This window comes from Siphateles boraxobius, unplaced genomic scaffold (genome assembly GCF_051911475.1).
Source record: "Siphateles boraxobius isolate OS27281-9 unplaced genomic scaffold, OSU_SipBor_1 8, whole genome shotgun sequence".
NCBI lineage: Eukaryota > Metazoa > Chordata > Actinopteri > Cypriniformes > Leuciscidae > Siphateles > Siphateles boraxobius.
The window spans coordinates 79,891-100,369 of record NW_027509208.1 but is presented as its reverse complement, the minus strand read 5'-3'; the positions used below and the strand labels follow the sequence as shown (position 1 = coordinate 100,369).

At 35.7% G+C, this 20,479-nt stretch overlaps 3 protein-coding genes across 3 annotated transcripts in view; all 3 read right to left on the bottom strand.

Moving 5' to 3' along the window:
- Positions 1-1,135: 1,135 nt before the first annotated feature.
- smpdl3a (sphingomyelin phosphodiesterase acid like 3A) lies at positions 1,136-13,479 on the bottom strand. Its single transcript, XM_077219614.1, has 8 exons — positions 13,264-13,479; positions 11,562-11,775; positions 11,246-11,390; positions 9,188-9,284; positions 2,961-3,124; positions 2,593-2,773; positions 2,301-2,425; positions 1,136-1,568 (listed from the first exon to the last, which is right to left on the bottom strand). The coding sequence occupies exons 1-8, from the start codon at positions 13,361-13,363 to the stop codon at positions 1,254-1,256; spliced, it is 1,341 nt and encodes a 446-aa protein (XP_077075729.1). The 5' UTR covers positions 13,364-13,479; the 3' UTR covers positions 1,136-1,253.
- A 553-nt stretch (positions 13,480-14,032) lies between these two features.
- On the bottom strand, positions 14,033-15,555 carry fabp7b (fatty acid binding protein 7, brain, b). Its single transcript, XM_077219565.1, has 4 exons — positions 15,406-15,555; positions 14,848-15,020; positions 14,634-14,735; positions 14,033-14,283 (listed from the first exon to the last, which is right to left on the bottom strand). The coding sequence occupies exons 1-4, from the start codon at positions 15,476-15,478 to the stop codon at positions 14,233-14,235; spliced, it is 399 nt and encodes a 132-aa protein (XP_077075680.1). The 5' UTR covers positions 15,479-15,555; the 3' UTR covers positions 14,033-14,232.
- A 470-nt stretch (positions 15,556-16,025) lies between these two features.
- Positions 16,026-20,479, bottom strand: part of pkib (protein kinase (cAMP-dependent, catalytic) inhibitor beta) — a 41,971-nt gene continuing 37,517 nt past the window's right edge. Inside the window, exon 3 of the mRNA XM_077220727.1 lies at positions 16,026-17,063. Coding sequence (XP_077076842.1) covers positions 16,978-17,063 — 86 coding nt within the window. The 3' untranslated portion in view covers positions 16,026-16,977. The remainder of the gene's footprint in view (positions 17,064-20,479) is intronic.

Below are 20,479 nucleotides of genomic sequence, written 5' to 3'. Positions count from 1 at the left end.
ACCATTGTGAGTCATCAAAGGCTGTGTAGCACTTGAATGCCAATGACCACACGAGGAGGGGGTCCAGACAAATGAACTAGAAAACATTTCATAAGACCCTCAGTGGAGGCTGTGAGCAGACAGTATCCCTGCACGGGGTCTTCGTGTGTACGGGGCCTCTGAGTGGGGCTTGGACTGGATCTTACGCATGGTTTTCTGTTTAAAAATCTGACCACATTTACAACTAGTGTGGTGTAGTAAAGATTGACAAGTTATAACTGGTACAACGCAACAAACTTTCAAAATAATGTAAGCAAAACTAAATTCTTAAATTCATGAAGCACTAAAACAATAAAAAGCTTGCAAAAGCTGTAATATTTTATTTATTTTTTTGTGCAAGAAAGACTGTGGCTACATTCAGCTACATAGAAGAGCGGTCCAATCAAATAAAAAGATTTTCCCCTTTAATTTCTAGCAGCATTTTTTTTTTTAAACTGCAACTAAAAGCATACTTAATTTTATTAAGTCTATAGAAAAGGATGCAAAGTTATTTTGCTAATTAAGTATAAAATGCATTACAAACATTTTAAAAGAAATTATTTTTTTAAAGTGCCTTAAAATCAGTATCAGATTTCACAAGTAAATCTTAAAAACCATGTAATGTTTCACCCCAAAATGAATAAGAATACCTACAGTATTTTTTGCTTAAAATTAAGCATTTAAATCACCATAGTATGTGTTACACAGGCTATATATATATATATATATATATATATATATATATATATATATATATATATATATATATATATATATATATATATATATATAAATATATATATATATATATATATATATATACACACACACACATACATATACATATATATACATAGTTTAAATTATTATTAATTTACATATTTTTTTTACTATATTACAGCAAAGACACCATTACGAATAGTGGCATTTGCCAATAATAATAATAATAAATCATGGACACATTATGAGTATGTCTAGGGGAAAATATGGTTAATTGGTCATGAATATAATGAGAAAAAAAATCTTAATAGTCTTAAATTAGGCTTCACTTTCTACACATACGTAAATTTCACCTCCCTCTCTTTCTGGTGTTGGGATGAAGTGAAGCATGTTTTCCTGAGGTTCACTCTTTTATTATTATTATTATTTAAATACAAATGTTCCCTGATTTCGATTAATAAAAAAGGATCAAAACCCTTTTTTTAAGGTATCCACTCCAGAAGTGTAACTTCAGCTCAATCTTTTGGTCTCCCGGCCCTCGCCATACACTGCAAGTAGGTCTCTCGATCCAAAAAGTGCACAGCACACACCTGAACCATTTTGCAAACACTCTCACATGTCATGTTTAAGTTGTAGCTCACCATAAAATGGTTAAAATACTTCTCAAAGGCTTTGCTCTGTGGCTGTTCGAATCTAAGAGCAAGTTCATGCAAGTTGTGGGGCTGAATGTCTTCGATATCAAAAGCCTCAGTCATAATGTATTCCAGCTTCCACTCTGACCTTTTTTCCAGGTTTGCTTCTGTGAGATTTAAATAGAACTGCCAAATATCCTGTAGGAGAAAAAAAGAGAGTGATTATTACTAGAGATTCAATAGAAGAGCCATGCTTTGAGCTGACACCTTGATTAAAACACAGCATGTAATTAGAACTGACACTGCCATTAATCATTCAGAAACAGGACTTGCTCGAGGAAGAGACACATTGGTGGTGCAGGAATGACCTCACACAAAAAACATTTTCACTTTTATTAGAATTAAGCCAACTATTTAGCTCTAAACAACTCCGAATATAATAATTAAAAGATACAGTGCCTTGCCTAATATATGAAAGCTTTTTTTGCCACGGAATAAAAAAATGTGATAGCATCTTTTTATCTCACAAATCTGACCTTTTTTTTCTTGCAATTGCGAGTTTATATCTCACAATTCTGAGAAAAAAGTCAGAATTGCTAGCTTTAAACTTGGAATAAAAAGAATGTCTAAATTGCCATATCTAAACTCGCAATTGCAAGATAAAATCCAGAAATGCGACGTTAAACTCACACTTGTGAGTTATTATTTTGTAGTTATCGTTCGTGGTGTGAAAGGGCTTTTAAACTCGGAACTGCAACAAAAACAAAAAAAAGATTTGTGAGAAAAAGCTGCACTTACCTTTTTAATAATTTTATTCCATGATGGAAGCAAGCTTCCACACTAATAATTATAAGTATGTTCTAATAATTATAAAGGCATGCTAAAAGTAAATAAATCAGAGCTTGAACTTGCTAGTAGGTGGAGACTTACCAGTAAAGCATAATTCTCAGGTTGGTACAGATACGCACGGAGGCCAGGATTGTTCGAAAATGGTTCCAATAGACTTTTGATAGGTGTAACAGCAGGTGTGACAAATATAGAGTTCACAGGTTTCCCTTGAACAGATGCATTTATGGTACATAAATCAGCATGGTATATAGTGTATATACACACATATACATGATGTGCATTTTATTTTAACTAAGTCAACAGTTTGGAGCTAAAATGCATCTCTTGTTGAATCTCTTATTTAAAATATTAATGCATTGCGGTGTTATGTTACCTTTGTGGTCCAGCAGAACCATTATGCTGTCTCGATGAGTGTGACCGTAGAATTGACCCTCAACGACGTCACTGTAGTTGCGAAATATTTGGACCAGTTGTTCATTGTAGCTTTCTCGGATGGCTGTTGTATTTATAGCAAAGGGTAGGTAACCGATGGGGACGTGAGCAATTACATAGACCTCAGAGGAACAGATGACAGAGAAATTCAGCTCAGCAGTCACTCACACACTGCTGATGTCACTTACATGGACATACCACTTTGCAACTCTTAATTTACAGCCTTATAACAAAATGGCCTCTTATGATCCGTGCAGCGGGCTCTTTCTAAAATTAACTGTCTTGTAAAAGCGGGCAGAGTATACTCACCTTCTCCATGTTTTGTCTCGAGAGCTCAAGCGTTTCCTGCAGCCACTGGAACTGCCCAGCAGGATCAGACATATTTACAGTCACTTCATTAGGACTGTAGTACAGGTTTGTGTTGAGACTCACCAGACGTAGGCCAGGTTTGATCACAAGAGAGTAAAAACCACCTTCAAGCAACATATGAAGAGTATTTGAAGAGTATTAGCTCACTATATTGTCACAGAGCTAAAGGCCATTGTTAGGCACCATGCATCACAGTAACATAGTGTGTGTGTGTGTGTGTGTGTGTGTGTGTGTGTGTGTGTGTGTGTGTGTGTGTGTGTGTGTGTGTGTGTGTGTGTGTGTGTGTGTGTGTGTGTGTGTGTGTGTGTGTGTGTGTGTGTGTGTGTGTGTGTGTGTGTGTGTGTGTGTGTGTGTGTAATGACCTGATCAATATCAGTCGCTTATTTGGTCTTATTTCTGAAATATGTGGGTTATTGTATTTTGTTGGGTTTGATAAAGTGCTTAATTCATATGCAATTTATGATAAGGTATAAGAGTTATTGAGGTAGCTAATGCCTAGTTGTTGATAATGTAATAAATGTATAATTTAATTACCCTTGCGCTGTTCAGATGTGACCTGGTAATATAATGGTTAAGTTGTGTTTTCCTCAAAATGTTTTAAGGATAGTTCATTACATAGGAAAAGCTCACTAATCAAGCTCACTAATAGTGGGGGGTGTTTGGGGGGGTTGAGAAATGGGAAAAAGTTGGTCTGAGCACGAGGGATAGTCTGCTACTAATACAGACTTTTTTCATATTTGTTGTTAAAATGTTATGGGATTCTTGCATAATACATAAAAAAAAGAATACTGAGCTATTACGTTTTTGTTGTTTGTTTCATCACATGCCCTGTATCTGTGTAGACCAGGATTTTTCTGTGGTAATATTTAATAAGTTTGAAAACCAAGATTATTTTTTCAGTTACTTATTGATTAGTAGAGAGAGTGAGAATCATAGTGTTCCTAGACAGGTTTATTATACAATGGGATGTCTCTTTCACCATTTTACCAAGCATTAGGGTCAAGAGGGTTTAATACTTTTGATGTTGCTGTATAATGTACTTGCATCATTACGAGCCTATAGTGAAAAGGGTTACATGTGTAAAAAAATATATACAGTCCTGGTCAGAATTATTTGCCCCCTTGATAATTATGAACCAGTGGCGGCTGCTGGTCTTTTAAAGAGGGGAAGCTCATTTTCGGCCTACATCATGAACATTTTTCATTTACAGTATTTATACTTAAATAAATATATAAAAATATATAATATATATACACTGTATGAATAAATGAACAAATAAAAAAAATTATATTAAACGGAAATGTGGGAATTAAGTTAAACTGAAACAAGGAATGTATGTGGTGTATAATTGTTTGAAATATATGATGAAAATTGGCTAGCAATTTCGCCAAGCAAATACCAAGAAATAGGTTGCAGCAGTTTGTTTTACGATTACACTTGCAAAATCCACGATGGGACTTAGCTCGAATAGCTTCAGCGACTTTTTATAGTACCCCGCCCGCTCATTCACCTCAGAGAAGCCGAGCGTCAGTGGGCGGGACATAATAAAGACCCAGCATTTATCCAATGACCGTCTAGTTTCGCAGCACTGAAAAAACTGTTCAAAGCAGCCCAATTGAAGTCAATGTCATTCTGGGTCAATGTCATTGAAGTCAGTTCATTCTGGGCGATTTTAACCATTGTGGCAGAAAAATCTTTGAAAGGTTTTCAACAGTATGTCACATGTACTACCCGTCTGGGAAAAATATTGGATAAATGCTATGGCTCAATTTCAGGTGCATATAGATCAATTTCTCTTCCACCACTTGGTTCTGCTGATCACAACACTGTATTACTGGCACCAGCCTATTTGCCGGTTATAAAGAGGACAGAGAAGGTTGTAAAGGTTATTAAACAATGGACTAATGATAGCATTGTTAGACTACAGGGATGCTTTGAGATAACTGATTGGAATATGCTCGTAGTTCCATCAAATGATATTAATGAGCAAGTGGACATAGTAACATCCTATATCTCCTTTTGTGTGGATAACATCATTCCTACCAAGAAGGTTACCATCTTTCCCAACAATAAGCCCTGGGTAACCAAGGAACTCAAGGAAATTTTAAATAAGAAAAAGAGAGTTTTCTACACCGGCACTGAATATGAAAAGCAGGAGGTTAACAGAGAGGTTAAGCGTGCTATTAAATCTGCTAAATTGAAATATAAGAACAAGACTGAGCAAACATTTACTCAGGGAAATCTCCATAGAGTCTGGCATGTGGTGTAGTACCTCAACTATGGAAACATTCCACAGTTATTCCGATACCTAAAAAGAGTTTCATCAAATCCTTAAATTATCTGCGGCATGTTGCACTCGCCTCTCTTGTGATAAAGGCAATGGAGAGGATTATTAAAAACTATATCACTAAAGTAACTGACTCACAGTTGGATCCACTTCAGTTTGACTATCGCACAGATAGAGGGGTTGATGATGCAAAGGTGTTTATCACAGATCTTGTTCACAAGCACCTTGAGTCTCCTAATACCACAGCCAAATTTTTGTTTGCTGATTTTTCTTCGGCATTCAATACCCTACAGCCACATTTTCTTGCAGAGAAACTTTTCAGTCGTTTTCATCTGGAGGACCAAATGATTTTCTGGATAATTGATTGTTTGACCAGTAGGTCTCAGAGAGTGCTGGTCAACAATATTTTTTCTGACCTCCTATATACTTTAACTGGCTCTCCCCAGGGATGTTTCCTTTCACCTCTACTCTTCATTCTGTATACTGACAATTGTAGATCCACTCAGCCTAATTGTCATCTGATTAAGTTTGCCGATGATACGGTTTTACGGTCTCTGCTTTCAGGCCCTTCACAGCATCATGGCCCAGCCCTTCAGGAATTTGTTGAAAGGTGTGACATCTCCTGTTTGGAACTTAACTTGAATAAGACTAACGAGATGGTAGTAGCCTTTTGTAATAAGCAGAGGCAGGTGGCTATGGCAGTACCTACTGTTATTCACGGAAAGCCTATAGAGATCGTCAAAGAGTACAAGTACCTTGGGACAATTTTTGACAATCTGTTAAAATGTACTTCTAATACAGAGGAGATATTGAGGAAATGCCAGCAGCGGCAGCACTTTTTAAGGAAGCTCAACTCCTTTGGAGTTAGTAAGAACTTGCTTATTATGTTCTACTACTCCTACATTGAAAGTGTAATTACATTTTCCATCGTCTGCTGGTTTCATTCTATAAGCCTCCAAAATAGAAACAGTCTGGAGCGCTCAGTTAAAGTCTGCTCAAAAATTATAGGACTCCCTATATTAGCGCTCTCTCTATTATAAGTGAACAGCAAAAGCTGAGGTTGGCTGGAAGGATTTTGTGAGACATTTCACATGTTATGTTCTCTGTTTTTGAGTGGCTTCCTTCACGGCGACGGCTTCGTTGTCCATGCTGTAGAACACAAAGGAGGAAGGCAACCTTTGTTCCCAAATCGGTGCAGCTTTTAAATTCTCAACCAAATCTAGCCTCCTTTTTTACCATGCCTTGATTTTAATTATTATTTTAATATTAGGTATACATTAATATGCATTCCGTGCACATTGTGTTATTTATTTAATGTATAATGTTTTTATGTATAATATTTGTGAGACTCTATCCGGCCTCATCAATTGCCCCTTGGGGCCAAATAAAGTTTTTTGAAATTTTAAATTTTAAATGAACGCTTGGCTTCAATAGGGAAATGCACTGTGGCGCTCCGGGAATGAATGAGAAGGAAATCGAGTCAGCCGATCTGCTGTATGAAGCTGATTCTGAACTCTTCGAGATCAACGTGTTCTAACGCATTTTTAGTCAACAAAATGTTAACACAATAGTACATTTGACAATTAATTTTTTGACATTATAGGGGAAGCAGAGCTTCCCTTACAGTCTTAAAGAAATCCCCACTGATAAGAACAAAGATGGCTGTAAAAAAATAAATCTGCATTGTTTATCCTTTTGATATTTAATTTAAAAAAAAAAAAGAAAAAAGAATTGAAAGTGGGGGGGAGGGAAATCACATTATGAAATAAATGTATCTGAACAAGATGTCCAGGATTTCTGGTAGAAAATTAGGCCCACAGCATTAAAGATACAGCACAGCATTTCATTTTACACATGGGGTACTTTTTTATCCCTGTATGAACCAAACCCATATTAAGTGTTTGCTGCCAAAAAGCTCTTTTTTTGTTTGTTTCATCTGTCCATAGAACGTTTGAAAAGTACTGACACTACTGGAACTTCAAACTGGATGGGTTCTATGGTCAGATGAAACAAAGAAATTAGCTTTTGTGTGTTTGGGATGCTTTGGATTGGCGAATACGACAGCGTGTTCCAGGTCCTGCCAATATCCAGCAACTTAGCACAGCCATTGAAGAGGAGTAGACCAACACTCCACAGACTACAATCAACAACCTGATCAATTCTTTGTGAAGGAGATTTGTTGCACTGCGTGAGGCAAACGGTGGTCACACCAGATACTGACTGGTTTTCGGATACCCCCGCCCCCCACTCCCCCCATCTCGGCAAAGGAGAAGTGCTCACTAACAATTATTCAACTTTATTAATAGTTAAAATAAAGTCGTTATTTTAGTTTTTTTTGCGCACAAAAAGAATTCTCGTCGTTTGATAAACTTAAGATTGAGCCACTTTAGTCACTTGGACTATTTTAACAATGTCTTTAATAACTTTTCGGGGCTGGCAAGTTTCAATCCCTGATGAAGCTTATGGACTAGTATGGAGGAGTGATCCAGCTCTCAGATTTCATCAAATATATCTTAATCCGTGTTCCGAAGATGAACAAAGGTCTTACGGGGTTGAACAACATGAGAGTGAGTAAATACTGACAGAATTTCCAAAGATGCTCTATTGGGTTGATATCTGGTGACTGTGGGGGCCATTTTAGTACAGTGAACTCATTGTCATGTTCAAGAAACCAATTTGAAATGATTCAAGCTTTGTGACATGGTGCATTATCCTGCTGGAAGTAGCCATTAGAGGATGGGTACATGGTGACCATAAAGGGATGGACATGGTCAGAAACAATGCTCAGGTAGGCCGTGGCATTTAAACGATGCCCAATTGGCACTAAGGGGCCTAAAGCGTGCCAAGAAAACATCCCCCACACCATTACACCACCACCACCAGCCTGCACAGTGGTAACAAGGCATGATGGATCCATGTTCTCATTCTGTTTATGCCAAATTCTGACTCTACCATCTGAATGTCTCAACAGAAATCGAGACTCATCAAACCAGGCATAATTTTTCCAGTCTTCAACTGTCCAATTTTGGTGAGCTCTTGCAAATTGTAGCCTCTTTTTCCTATTTGTAGTGGAGATGAGTGGTACCCGGTGGGGTCTTCTGCTGTTGTAGCCCATCCGCCTCAAGGTTGTGCCTGTTGTGGCTTCACAAATGCTTTGCTGCATACCTCGGTTGTAACGAGTGGTTATTTCAGTCAAAGTTGCTCTTCTATAAGCTTGAATCAGTCGGCCCATTCTCCTCTGACCTCTAGTATCAACAAGGCATTTCACCCATAGGACTGCCGCATACTGGATGTTTTTCCCTTTTCACACCATTCTTTGTAAACCCTACAAATGGTTGTGCGTGAAAATCCTAGTAACTGAGCAGATAGTGAAATACTCAGACCGGCCCGTATGGCACCAACAACCATGCCTCGCTCAAAATTGCTATAATCACCTTTCTTTCCCATTCTGACATTCAGTTTGGAGTTCAGGAGATTGTCTTGACCAGGACCACACCCCTAAATGCATTGAAGCAACTGCCATGTGATTGGTTGATTAGATAATTGCATTAATGAGAAATTGAACAGGTGTTCCTAATAATCCTTTAGGTGAGTGTATATATATATATATATATATATATATATATATATATATATATATATATATATATATATATATATATATCGGCCTATACCAATATGGGGGCCAATATATTGTGCATCCCTATATATTAGTCACAAAAACAGTGGCTAGATAAACAGGGATTTTGCATCATACTGTCGTTTGCATCCAAGTATTTTAGCAAGGCTAAAAATTTGCATCGACCAATCAGCATCCAAAATCCCCAAATTATATAGTAATTTAAATGTTCTCATTCATGTCTTCCTTATCTGCAGTTACCTTTTTGCAAAGTTGCTACAGCTGCTGGGTTCAACCACGGAGACCAGAGTTTGGCTACAGCGTCGTAAATTGCATTTCCAGATGTTGGCAACTGATCCTAAAATGATTAAAAGCAAGATTAGACACACACACCAAAAAAAACAGCATAAAATATTTTTCATATTCAAAATAGCGTTCTACACTGCACTTTCAGAGTAAAAAGGTTCCTTTTCGAGAATGTTCACTTCATATTGCGTAGCTATACGCTATGGGAAAACTCCTTTTCTCGAGAATATTGAAGCCTTTATTTTAAAACTGCACGAACCGATGGCGAAGCAGCGAGGATGCGCAATCCTATCAGGATGCTTCTGGCCTTGTGTGCCAAAGCGCGCCAGAATGGGCATGGCTACTGACTATATAAGTGGCCCATTTCGCCATAGGAATGAGATTTAATCTCCTTCAACGAACTCTTTGCTGATTCTCCTGCCAGAGCCTTCGCCGTCGACGAACCCGAGCAGCAGAACAAGCGACTCAGCATAGCAGTTCAGCGGACGGCGGCCTTCTGTTCAAAGCTTCTCGACTTAACACCGCTTCTTCTGATTTACCGTTCTACTGCGGCCATCCGGCGAAAAGCTGCGTTACGTGAGTAACCGAGTACGTTCTATATATAGAACCTTAAAAGGTTTTGTCAGGTGATTCATATATAGAACCCTTTAAAGGTGCATTGTGTAATATATCTGAGGATCTATTGACAGAAATGCAATATAAGATCCATAACTATGTTTTCAGTGGTGTATAAAGCATAATGAACCGTTATGTTTTTATTAGCTTAGAATGAGGCATTTATATCTCCATAACCGCAGGCTCCCCCTTCTATGGAGGTCGACATATTGTGTGGTCATGTTTCTAGCGTAGCCGACAGCGAACACACAGCGCTACAGAGCGCGTTTCCTCACTACCTTGAAAAAGAAGTTTTCAGTGGTGTATAAAGACCTTACTTAATGAACCGTTATATTTGTATTACCTTAGAATGAGCATTTTCTGTCTACACACACCGCGGGTTCCCGATCATTGAAATGCACCGACATGTTTCTACGGTGGCCCTAAACGGACAAACGCGTTTCGTTACTATGTTGCTCTTCGTGCGAGGAAGCAAGCTTAGTTCAGCGAATAAAACACTGACACATGATGTTCAAGTAACAATAATATTCGCAATAATATAGTTTTACTGAATAATTAAGTAAACATAATTTCTTAATTTATCCTTGTAAAGAAATTACATTGCTGAACTGGCTACTCTCTGCTGTCTCAGACGATGACATTTTCCTGTCGGCCACCGTAACTTTTGTTGATTGCAATTCGTAACCTCACCACTAGATGCCGCTAAAAATCACACACTGCACCTTTAAGGGTTCATTTTATAGATTTAGTTTCAATGAATGAATTTAGTTAATTTATTTTTAATTAATTCAATTTTGTGAATTGAACCGCTCATAAACAATCACTAAGAAAAAAAATCTATTAAACATGAAAGTATTATGCAATCATTTAAGACATTTCTCCTCTTTGAAAAATTTAGTCAAGAACCCTAGGGTTCTATATAGAACACCATTAACCCTTTTTTTTCTAAGAGTATAGTCTTAATATTTCAGCAGTATGCAGCAATCATACTGTGTCAAATTGAGCCGTACACGACAGAGTACGACATTTCAAATACTGATCCCACAATGCAATGCACTCACTATTTATATTTTCATAAAGGAAGCAGAGGTAATATCAGACATCTTTTTCTTGATTTATGTTTTCATCAAATTGTCCAAAGATAAGATGTTTTTACATAAAATGTAATTAAAAATGCTTAACTGGATGCCACTCAATACCTCTAATGAAGAGATATGGAAATGTTTGAATAGTTTTTTTGTTGCATCATTGTCTAAATCCATTTATATTTAAAAAAAAATAGACAACTTAAAAACATAATACAATAATAAAATATAAACATATATATATAGTAGGGCAGATGTTTTTATTTTATTTTTATAACTCCTAGAGCTCTAGTTGCCCTCGGATTTGAAATACCTGTGGCCAGTAGTCGTGGTTTCCCAGGGCAGGGTAAACTGGCAGCTCTGGGAAGAACTGACGTATGGTGTGAGTCATATTGGCAATAACATTGATCACTATATCAGTGGAAAGCTCTTCTTTTGGGACGTGTGGAGGGCTGTCTCTGCAGTGAGGGGCACAACAGTTAAATAAAAGTTAATGAGAAATATTGAAGACAAAAACCATGATGTGATCATTAGCTCCCAAATTCAATCATCTCCCACTTTCGAGTAGAAAACATTATACCAACTGATTACACAGAACAGCTGCGAGCAAATATTTGTTTGCTTTATACCCTGTCCATATAATGAAGTCGGGCTGCAGGTCCACTTGTTTCATGTAAGTGAACGCTGAGAGAATGAGCTGGTATGGAGAATCACACAGGAAATCTCCAAACACTCCTGGATCCAATGCAGGAACTCCCTTGGAGGAAAAACAAACTTTGGTGTGATCTTCTGTGACATGGTAGGTTGGATCCAAGTGCAGGTCTGAGATATGCCAGAATTTAGCTGGAATTTAAAATGATCAAGTTAAAAGCCATTTGACAAAATGTGGAAAATACTCCCCATAAATACTGATGCGTCAAATATTTTGTCCTATTCAGGAGCTATTTCACAGCAAATCAGGCCAAAAGAGCACTGCAATCAACTTGAAATCAATGATTGATTCAATCTTATATGTCGAAGTCAAATATTTCAAAACTAATCTTGTTAGTTTGTTTTGACCCAGTAGAAAGAGACTATTGAACTCTTACCCAATCGTTTTATTTTTTCCATTTTTGTTTTGTTAAGAAAATGTACTGTTGTCCAGCATAATTTTCATCATTTTTGATTAGGGACAACAGTATGGGGCTAGAATTTTCTTTATTACATGCGAGAAAAAAATGTTCATAGAGAAAAATAAAGTTTGAGACGATGCTCACCCGACTGGCCAATAGGAACACGAGAGCAAGAAATTGCATCGAGAGCAAAGCAAAGCTTTTTTTTTAGAGAAAATATTTTCACACTGATAGCAAAAAATATATATTTGAGTTTTTCTTTTCAAAGCATTTTGAGAGAGATATTTTTTTCTGAAATAATTTTAAATATTTAAAATTTATAATTTTTTATGTTCTATGAGAAAATATTTTCTCTCAAAAAAAATTTGTAGTCTCAAATATTATTATTTTTTGCTATTGATATGAAAATGATATTTTCTCTCAAATATTCTTTTTTCTCTCATGAAATGTTTTTTTGCTATCAGTGTGATAACTTCTCTCAAACTTTTTTTCTTCTCTCAGATCATTTATTTTCTCGCATGTAATAAAGACACAATTCTAGCTCCATACATACCAACTGGACCCCAACACATCCACAAAATATTGAAAATAATAACATTAATTTAAATTTAAATAGTCAACTTCATAGTAAAATCATATAAATGTAATACACCATTTTGATAATCTTTGCAACTGAAAATGTTTTTGTTTTTATTTGTATGCATGTATATATGCTCTTCTTTCAGATGTCTTTCATTTCAGAATATCTTTCATTCAGATGCATTTCCTCGCCTGTCATAATTCATTTACTTTGAATTAACTAACCTGATTAAAAGGGTAATTTTTATAAAGTCTGTGTGATTTTACAGTATATTAATGACAATCAATTGATTATTACAAAATGTTTCATTTATTTGCACTAATATCAGTTGATGCAACATCATTGTCGTGTACATGTATTCAAATGTTACAATTTATCAATACACGCACCTTGATGTTAAGAGAATCAAATACCCAAACAGAACATACTGCAAACTAAATGCAAACATTGACAACAACAAAAGCTTAATGTACAAGAATCTCTGACGAGGTAGCCCAAATCTGTTAAAACCGCCAATAAAAGACCAGCCAATGCCAACCTATGTAAAATGTGTGCGCGATAGAGTAATAGTACATAAAGATAACTTCAGGAGGAGACATGAAGCACCTTTAACAGCTGATCAGCCTCCGAAACACTTACATGCGTCCTGCAGGTGTTTGAAGACATTATTAACCGGCGCAGCAGAAACCTGCAGGTAAAAAACATGACTAAACACGCATAAGAGAACGAGGAAAGTCATTATTGCGCGTCCCTGTTTATATTATTACACCCTCCTTATGTAAACCATAGACTGTACAAAAAAAAATAGGTGTAAACTAAAACAGGAAAAGCAATGGCTCTAAATAAGTGTAAACCAAAACAGGAAAAGCAATCACGTGACGCTTTGTTTGCGCAACCTTCTGCAGTCACGCGCACTGATTGGTCATCACTGATTGGAGATCACCTTACCAGACTTTATTTCAGACTCTTTTGTGTTTTTGAACTTCCGTTTTTGCGGTACTTCTGTATATTTATATGGCTTAGCTGTCAGAGAGTCATATAGCTGGTGAAGTGTATTTGCTTATTGTAGGTTTAGCAAAATTTATCGTGAGTTTTTTCATGTTTGAAGCAGATGTCAACAGTAGACCGGGAATATTTTTAAACGAGCTGTTCATTCATAAATCTGTAAGATCACCTTCATGTTGTGGAAATACAAACCGGAAGACAGAACACCGCTGAAAAGGGGATATATTTGCATACTCGTAAAATGTGGCTTATAAAAACAGCAAATTATTTTGTTCAACAGAAACTGCACATTGTAAAATTACAAAACAACCAGAACCTGATATAGGCTACTGAATTCACTTTTTGTCAACCATCTTAATAATACGTACATAGGCCTATAACTCATGAATGAACACACAAGTCATCATTTTTGACTGGTTATTTATTAAATGATTCACACTGACTGAAATGTATTTTTTAAAAAGATCAAAAATATTAGTAGTCCATTGTTTCATAGATAAGATTTGAAGGAACCAAGTGCACGTTGTTCTTTCAGTAAAGCATCAAAGCACATCGTATCTGTTGCTGCCCAGTGAAGAAGAAAAAAACTGATATTCCCAAAACTTATGCTTTTTCATATGTGCGCACAGCCACCACGTCCCCGAAGGTGAGTTTCTGAAACAAAATTGAAATCAGAAAACAATAAAGTGCAAGTTGTAAATGTCTTTAAAAAAAAAAAATCAATATTTAGTTTTGACTGTCTTATAAGTTGATTTGTTGTTGTGTTTATCAATGGTGTAGCCTATGTTACGTCCACCTGTTTGTACTACCTTCATGTTGTTGTCTTAAATGCTTGTTCTAACTTTGCACATTTGAGCTGCTGTACACAGTACACTCTTTGTTGTATGGATGGAATGACAATAAAGCACTTTGAACTTGAACAAATATCAGTTTATGAATATAAACTAAAGATTAGTTTATTGACCAAATATAAATATAGGCTACTGAATAGTGAAGAGCCTTACCATCACCATCTTCCCGTCCTTGATCTCCCGGACAAACGTGGTCTCCTTTCCATCCCACTTCTGCACATGAACAAGCCGGTCTCCATCCATTACCACCGTGGACTAAAAATAACACATTACTGCTTATTCATCTCAGACAGAAGCTCTGAAATGGGAATGCATTGTTCCCAGTTGTAACAGTTCCCATTAAACCATGTTATGAAGCATAACCTACTTTACAGTTTCGGTCATCTGCGGTGGTCTCATCAAACTCCTCACCCAGTGTGAATGAGATTTCAGTGTTCTTAAAAGTACTCTGTGATTTTTGGACCACTTTATCCCCCTCTTTCGAGATGATGAGGGTCGGTTTTGTCACATTTCCAACTTGTCTTACTGCAAACCCAACACCTTAAAAAGAATCACATTCATTGAAATCTGCTCATCATCAAACCCCGTGTTTTTAGTGTCTGAAATGTAAGCCATTATGGTAACACTTTCATTCGTTAACATTACTAAACTAAACTGGTTAGCATGAACTAGCAATGAAAAATACTTCTACATAATTTTTTGATAGTGATGTTAATCTCAACATTTACTACATTTTTAAGATCAAAAGTTGTATCTGCTGACATTAATCCACTGTGAAATATATTGCTCATTGTTAGTGGTTGCATTAACTAATGTTAACTAATGAGACCTAATTAGTGTTACCACTTACCACCATAATACATACCAATAAAAATGATCAGAAATAATAAACCATATTAATAATTATTATTATCATAAAACTTACCTAGAGCTTTCATATACTCATCAAAGTTCTCACTGTTGACCAGTTTCCATGTGCCACAGAAAGCCTCTACCATTTTCAAAACTAAGCTTTTCTGATCAATACACGCAAACTAAACTTTATATTAATGCTCTGTAGAATATGTAGCTGCATTTTCTCTTTGCAAAGGATCTTAAATATGTTTTTCAACTTCATGGAAATGATTAAACATGAGTGGGAGGAGTCAGCATTCCTATTGGCTATTATTCTAACGTGAAACTGTTGAGTTTGTACAAGTTTTTACAAAGTAAATAAATTTAGATTCTATTCAGTAATGACATCTATGCTCTAAATTGTTAAAACTGATTTAATTGTAAATAAATCTACAATATTAGTTTGTAGAAAATCAAATTAAATGCTTTTTTTAACTCCATTAACAGCAACAAAACATGTAAAATTGCACACATTTCTGCGAGTTTATAAACCTAATTTGTTTTGAAATGATATAGTTTTTTTCCCCAAAAAATAAAAAAATCTAATGGGATATTATGGTGAGATTTTTTTGTGCCCACACATTATAAAAGATACCTTTGGTGTCCTCTGCTGGTTACATAAATTACCACTCTGGTCCACGGTCCAAAAAATTAAAACTAAGCACGGGATTTATTGTAATTTTTAAACATAGTATAATGCCATTTTATATGTAGCTTACATCAGACAAAGTAACACAAGAATTATGGGCAGGTAAAAAATCAAATCAAATGCAATTCTCTGACAAAAGCATGAAAAGACGAAAGAGAGGAAGAACAACACGTCTCCACAATCATATTTTTCCCATTGCCATTGACAACAGTAAAGAAATATCTGAGAAAAGCACTTAAGATGACGTCCAAATGCCATGACCACAGATGTTTGAGCGATACATCAGACAGCTAACAACCCAATTCCAGCTCACGCAGGGCAACACTGACAGCACACAAAGGAAGGCTTTTAAACCAAACTAGCAAATATAATGTACAATTCTCTATTTACAAGAAGAAAATATCATATTTCATGTTATTCAGCACTGTTTCTTATCCTCTGCCTAGAATGTTAACAATGCATATCTTTACAATACAAAACACAGAAGATGTGGCGTTGTACAAGGACAGACAAATATTGTAAGATAAAAAAACTTTACTTACATCACCAAATGGAATGTATTTACTTTTTTGTGCAAAAAGAGACATTTTTGCCACTACATGTAAACAACATTCAGAGAAAATGCCAGTATGGAAAGTCTTATAACTAAACAAAATGTTCATTTCAAATGGGAAAGCAGGTCACGTCTTGTTTTCATAAAACAGCCGGTCATTAAGAAAATCATGACAGAGAGTCTTTGGGGGAAAAAGTCAAAGTCATTGAGGTGAAAATGACCAATCGTATACATTTGATAAACATGACTTCAGATGAGTTCCTCTGTAGGAATGAGCTGTTTCCTGCTGACCCATGCATGTCTGAATGCTCTCGATGTTGCATAGCAGAGTGTAACAGTTGTTTGGTCAATGGGCCGAGAGTAGAGACAGGTCCCGTGCGAGTCTCTCATGTTGGGTCGAGTTATGAGCCCTCTGTCTTTGTCTCCCCTGTGGTGTCTTTAGCTGGGTCGGCCGAGGACGAGCTCTCTCCTTCCTGTTCGCCATCATCTGTGCAAAGGACAAAAATAATCTTTATTAAATGAGGTACATGAATTTGTTTTTAAAACAGACATGTTCATCCAAAGCAATTCAAACATTATCCGTGCCACAAAATGTTTAAAAAATAGGTTTCAATTTTCTTTTATTCCCCAAGCAATCAAGTTTTTAAATGATCCTCCCTCTAGTGGTAGAAGATACATAGACGCCAGACTGGGTTTACTATTAGATTATTTTATATGTATTCAAATTGTAAATAATATGTCAAATGTGAATTTGCCAAATGCTGTGTGAGTGTACGCTGCAAACAACATTTCCCTACGGGGATAAATAAAATAAATACAATACATTAAGCGAATTCAAAAGCAATGAATACAAGGAAAGTGGATTGCGATTTATTCTGTCAAGCTACAAAAAGGGAAATTATATATATATATATATATACTCTAAAAAATGCTGGGTTGTTTTAACCCAATTTTGGGTCAAATATGGTCAAACCCAAATGTTGGGTTAAAAATGTAATTAAAAATGTAACCCAACAGCTGAGTTTGTCCATATTTGACCCAAAGTTGGTTTGAAACAACCAAGCATTTTTAGAGTATATATATATATTATATCAAAGTAGTTTATAGAACTGATGTAGTGAATGTTGCTCTGTTTCTCATGTAACATTACCGTATGGCATTGGGAACATTTGGGGTTTTCTTCCCTACTATGACGTAGTGAAACGGCTATTCTTGAACAAGATGAAATGTCGTGGGACTTGTTTTTGTCCATCAGGAATTGAATGGATGGTTGTGGTTTGCCATTGATAGATACAAATAAAATAAAAACTCCCATGGGAGTTTACCAATTTTATTTTTTTATGAGAGTATATTTACCCATATACTTATATTTAGGATATTTATTTATTTATTAACCTTTTTAAATTTATATTTAATTATAGTGTTTTTGGTCTCCCTACATAATTTATCTTCGGAATACATAGTTGGAATAATGTTTTTGTCTTCTTAAGTATATTTGTAGTTTTTGTCTTGTTTACGCTGCTGTAACGTCTAAATCTCCCCTTATGGATAAACAAAGTTTTAATCTATCTATTGCTGTGATGTCATGTGAGTGACAGGTTGTCTCGTCCTCTTGCAGTAAACACGTCATCGGAGAAGAGATGAGATGTCGATGCAAGTTTTATTAAAGATTTCGAGGACACATGAATTTTTAAAAAAAAATGTGCACGGATAAATCATTTATAATAAACTGCAATATTCCGTTAAAAAAAAAATAGTACATTTTGATTTCATGGTGACTTTAAGTAGTTTTTCCATTGATAATCTTGCCTGTAGCTCTCAAATCTCATTTCTGGCTAAGTCAACTGATCACATGACATGCCAGAACCAATGGCATTTGGCATTAGTGTCACCAAACCTGTGATTGCACATCTAATAGCACCATTTTATTTTTATTCAACACAAGCGCTTTGGTTGAGAAGAAAAAGGGAAATTTCAGTCTGTTCCTCAAACAAAAGCATTCGGCTTCGGAAGACTTGGAATATAGTGCACATTCTCCACAAGTCGCATAAACCAGGGCTTTTCAAACATTTTGATGTGTCAGTCCCCTTGCTAAAGTCACCCTTTTAGACAATGAAAAGTAATAATATTATAAATGTTTAAATATTACCTGGAGAACATTGATTTTTAATTATTGACTCTGTATCTCTGAAGATAAACATAAAATGTTGGCTGTGGAATAAAATAATTCTTATGATTTCTTATCAGTCTTTAGAAAGATGAGACAATAAAAAAAAAATTATTAAAAATACTGAAATTTACATTATTACGGTTAATTATTATTATTTGTATGAACCCCTAGCACTCCCTTGTGGCTCCCTGTTTGAATATAAACTACCTTTAGGATATTTCTCTGTGGATTTTTGTTTCTTTTTGGAGCTTGACAGTATTAATCACCGTCCGATTTCATTTTAAATGAGAAGACCCTTTGAACGCGGCTGAAAATGTCACAGATACAATGTTCTTTGTACTAAAAGACAATTATAAGCACCACCACTAGATGGCAGACGAGGTCGTTTATTATTCAACAGGACCCGGTTACAACATATTTGCGAAGAAAGAAAGTCATTAAAGGTTGTGAACAGCATCAGGGTGAGTAAATAATGACGGGATTTTCTTTTTCGGGTGAACTATCCCTCTAAGAAGCTGACTTAGAAACAGGATTCTGTTTATTATTTAAAACATGATAAATAATGTATGATTCATCAGTCTTATGCTGAAAATCTCCACGGTCATCACAAACAGCTCATGGAACATCATTTGTTTATGCCCTTGAGGCTTATGGGTAATCAAAGGTGTTTGACTGCAGGGATTACTGAAGCAGGTTCAGTCATCTAATCCTGCAAGAAGGCATTTTTGAAATCATCTGATCAGAAATGTGTGCTTTGAATCAAAGGTCATTGCCTAGGGCATTCAATTGTTGATATCTCTCTCTTTTTTTTAGTTTTTTGAAAATCACAGGTTTTCACCAGCAACCACAGAAACAAGGGAATGACTTTCTGACAGCATCTGGTGGCATTCTAACATACAGCCGGCCCGTGATGACAGCTCGATCTCACAAAAGCACTTAAGTATGTTTGTGATGAGAGAGTGCTCCTTTCTGTTGAAAAGCACCTTTTAAAGAAAGACAGGTGCTTTTGTCAATCACAGCTTAGTCGAAGCTAGACTCGGACAACATCAGCCCATTTTATATATCAGAGGTACATTGTTTGCATTAAATTAGCCTAGTTAACTTATGCACTGAACTAGTTTTCAGCCCTGTTAATTCTTAATCCCATTGCATAAATTTGCTGTATAATTATACTGCAGTATTTCATTATGGTTATGTCCTTTTATGTACAGCATTTCTTTCCTTTTTATTAAATAATTTTTGAACTTTTTTCATTATCCTTTTTCTTTGCATATTATGTTGTGAAAATATTGGGAAATATTATTACAATATAATATATATAATTTTAAAATGCAATTTAATTAATCTGATGAAAAGTTGAATTTTCAGCGTCTCACATGATAATATGATATATTATATGATATATGCTAATATGCTGACTTGCTGCTCAAACAATTCTTCTTCTCCTTCAGTTGTGCTGCTATATTTTTGTGGAAATCAATTTCCTTTTTTCAGGATTCTTTGATGAATAGAAAGCTCAAAAGAACAGTATTTATTTAAAATAGAAATCTTTTGTAACATTATAAATGTCTTTAATGTTACTGTTGATCAATTGAATGCATCCTTGCTGAATACAAATATTCATTTAAAAATATTTAAAAAGTAATAGGCTACTTAATAGGCTACTTAGGAATCTCTCACACACTTTTTGACATATTTTCTGATTGAAAGTCACTTGCCGAGTGATGAAACTC